Source organism: Corylus avellana, chromosome ca6, assembly GCF_901000735.1.
Source record: "Corylus avellana chromosome ca6, CavTom2PMs-1.0".
NCBI classification, from domain to species: Eukaryota; Viridiplantae; Streptophyta; class Magnoliopsida; order Fagales; family Betulaceae; genus Corylus; species Corylus avellana.
The window spans coordinates 27,923,117-27,926,771 of record NC_081546.1 but is presented as its reverse complement, the minus strand read 5'-3'; the positions used below and the strand labels follow the sequence as shown (position 1 = coordinate 27,926,771).

The window sequence follows — 3,655 nt, the reverse complement described above, 5'->3', positions numbered from 1 at the left end:
CTCCCACCAAATGTAAGAAAAGTGTGGGCTTCGTATTGCTCATCATTGGAAGTATTTTTAGGAGAAGCTAGAAGATCTCAATTGTTTAATACATTTGTCCCACCAAATCCATTGGAACAAAAGTTTCAACTTGAATGCTCTTTCAATAGTTTGGAATTTCTAAATCTAAGCGGTAGCGCTATTGTTAGCCTTCCTATATGGTTCAACAAATTTGTCAAATTGGACATGCTTGACTTGAGAAATTGCAAGCAACTTCGAGAAGTTCCAGAGCTTCCACGAAATATAGAAATTGTAGATTTGGGTGGATGCACGTCATTGGAAAGACTTCCATTTAATAATATATACGACTTACCAAAGCTATCGCGGATTGACTTCTTCTATTGCCCTGAACAAATAGGGAATGCTGTACACAATCATTTATTCAGTGAGGTATCTCTCTCTCCCTCTCTCTCTCATATATATGTACATGTTAGTGCTTGTCTTGATTTGTAGGCTGTATCACTTAAAATTTGTCATATCCGTGTAACAGGGACATCCTAAGTTCAGTGGATTCACTCACTTTAGGTGTAACTATCCGGGAAATAGGATTCCAGATTGCTTCAGCTATTATAAAGAGGTTTCAAATACTAATTTGTGTGAAATAGATACCGGGCCTCTACATTTTGATTCAAAGATTACAATATTTGCTTTCTCTGCTGTTATTGGACGGAGGGATGATGGAAAGGATCAATCTACTTTTTGTATTCGTTTGGAAGTCTCCAATAATGGTCAGAAAATCCATTCTAATCGCGCTATGATAATAAATCAGATCACCAGGCCAGATCATGTATTGTTAATTTACGAATCATACCATTTTCAGCTAACGACGAATAATCTTCGAGTTAAATTTAAAATCAAGCATCCTCCACCATTAGTGTTCTTTAAAAGCTGTGCATTCCATATAATAGAATAAGGGTATGATGATGATGATTATGATGATGAAAGCGACAGGAATCCCATAGAACATAGATAGGATGATGATGATGATGATGATGAACGGCACAATTTACATTTCTGTTCTAAGAGACGCCGTAATGACGATGATGAAGAAGATGGTGATGGTACCCACAACAACAGAGGCATTCTTCGCTCCAGAAAATTGTATAGCTGCCAAGATCTGAGAATGAAATTAAATGCTTCTCAACACCCTTGTGGTGGACTCTACCAACATGGAAAACGCATCCTTCATTGTGTCAAGCCCATAATAACAGGCACCAGCTTGTGTGCTTTGACTTTTGCTGAGGAATTTCATATGCCTCTTGGTGGATCGCAATTACATCAATCAAATCACCCCCAGAACTTGGGTTATAATAATGTAAGTGCTTCAGTTATTACAAGTGAATTTTGGCTCTACACATAATATTGATTCTTAGCCATGTTGGTTTCACAACCTGGCTCATCCACTAGAGCATTTTTATTACCCTTTGAAATTAATATTGCTTTATTTGAGGGACTAGTTCCTGCTTTTATAGTATATTGCTTTATTATTTTTGTGGCATATTCAGGATTTCATTTTGCTTTGGGTTTGTGCGCTATGCGGGATTTGCATAATGTGGCAAGCTGTTCACATGCTACAAATTTCATGTTAGTGGTGTTACTCTCCATAGCCTCTCCTAAAAATTCTTTTTTGTAAAGTTTTTAAGGTAAAATTTTTCAAGCGATTGTAATTGAATTTTGTGGCAAAAAACTGACTTGCGATTCTTAGTAAATATTTAGCAACTCTAAATCCCATGCTCATACTTTCTTTCTGTCATGTAGTAAGCCACCTTAATGACACTCAAATTACAATTAGTAATGGCTACTTCTCTGTTTTCTTGTTTTATTTGTGTTAGTATTATGCAATTTTGTAAGATTGGAATTGACACAATTCAAAGATTTGGTCATTCATGCAATTTTACTTGATCAGTTCTTGGATGAAAATTTAGTTTTTGAGGCCTTAATTATAGCTTAAGGATAAAGTTTAGCTGACCATAAACTTTACTGAAATTATTCTTTTACGTCAAGGTTAAGTTAAAATTTTCACATATTTGCTTTTTTCTGTCTTTCTTTCATTCTTTTTCTCCATTTTTTCTTAAAAGCAAGCAAAAACTTGAAAGAGAAAATCAGTTGTTCAAACATAAAAGCTTGCTCATAGGGTCACTATGAACTAATTGATAAAGGATCCTAGTATCTATTAGTGTCTTCCATTTTTTTTTTTCTTTTTTTCTTTTTTTCTTTTGCATGATCTCACATGCATGAGTAAGACAGTAGTTAAATATAGCTAGTCCTTGTTCCATTATAGGGCGTTCAAACATGGACCCAATAATTTGGCTATTATATGATTTGATGAGAAAATTTAGGAATTTTACTGAGGAGAATATGTTTAAATAATTTTCTTTTTCTTTTTTTGTTTACATAAAAAAGAATTCAATGATATGAAGAATGCCGTTTCTTGATTGAAGTTGGTACTACAATATAAGGTTGTCAAGTGGGGGACTAGAAGAATTGAACAAATCATATGACAAAAGTATGCAGAGGAACAAAAGAGCGTCACAAAGGGCTTTCAGAAGTGCATATTGCAATGGAAGGAATAAGCTCATGAATTAGCTAGAAAGCTATCCAAACCAAAGTTGTTTCTTTTTATCTTAAAATTGAAGAAAAGGTTGAGCACTTTTTTTCTCTTCGATGCAGGGTGCTCTGTTCTGTGAATATTTTCTTTCATTTTAGTCATAGCTTAATTGACTATGACTGAGCTCACCATGGTGCTCAGTCTTAGCTAAATTGAATTTGACTTAGCTAAGACTTTGATGCCTTGTATTATCTTCAAATCAAATCTTTAAATTCAAGTCTCACCATATATTCTAACAAATTGGAAATTCAGACTCAACAGGCGAAAAGGAAGAGTTGGGGTTCTGAATCTGCAAAGTTCTACAGTGAAGATGATATTCATAAGAGCATTAAATACGATGATTGGCCCAAGTACCCCCAAATGGAAATAAGAAGCTAGATGCAGCATTCTGGGATGCTGAACCAAAAGCAATTGAGAAAAGTAGCAAGTATCCAATCATCCTCTTCTTCTCGGTGAGTTGAAGTACATTTTTCTGCTAAGATTCTTGTTAGCTAAATCCTATGTTTCCTCATTCTCTGGCATAAATTCATCAGCAATGATAAATAATAGTGGAGGATTTGCGTAATGTGGCAGGCAAGTCACATGCTGCAAATTTCACTTCAAATTTCATGTTAGCGGTTTACTCTCCATAGCCTCTCTTAATAATTCTTTTTAGAAAAGTGGTAGTGAGGAGCAGCATCCTACTCATCTACAAAATGTGCCTTTTGTCTTGTCATGTTGTTTGTTCAAGTGAACTTGAACGATTTTGGTCAACCTCAGAGTTTCAAACTGGATAAGAAACCAAAAGGTGAACTTTAACAACAACAATCTGAAGCACCACTAGCTGACTTGCATATTTGCTTTTTTGAATAATTCTACTCAGCAAAGACTCCATAGCCTCTCTTAATAATTCTTTTTAGAAAAGTGTTAAGGTCAAGTTGTCTATGCTATTATAATTGAATTTTATGGCAAGTAAATAACTTATGATTCTTAGTTAAATGTTTAGCAACTCTAAATCCTTTTGCCATA

At 34.7% G+C, this 3,655-nt stretch overlaps 1 protein-coding gene across 1 annotated transcript; it reads left to right on the top strand.

Moving 5' to 3' along the window:
• Positions 1-114: 114 nt before the first annotated feature.
• On the top strand, positions 115-873 carry LOC132185531 (uncharacterized). Its single transcript, XM_059599295.1, has 3 exons — positions 115-429; positions 530-767; positions 860-873. The coding sequence occupies exons 1-3, from the start codon at positions 226-228 to the stop codon at positions 871-873; spliced, it is 456 nt and encodes a 151-aa protein (XP_059455278.1). The 5' UTR covers positions 115-225.
• Positions 874-3,655: the final 2,782 nt, after the last annotated feature.

Coding starts and splice junctions, on each gene's coding strand:
- LOC132185531 (XM_059599295.1), top strand. CDS start 226: ATGCTTGACTTGAGAAATTGCAAGCAACTTCGAGAAGTTCCAGAGCTT. Junction 430..529: donor ACAATCATTTATTCAGTGAG/GTATCTCTCTCT, acceptor TCCGTGTAACAG/GGACATCCTAAGTTCAGTGG.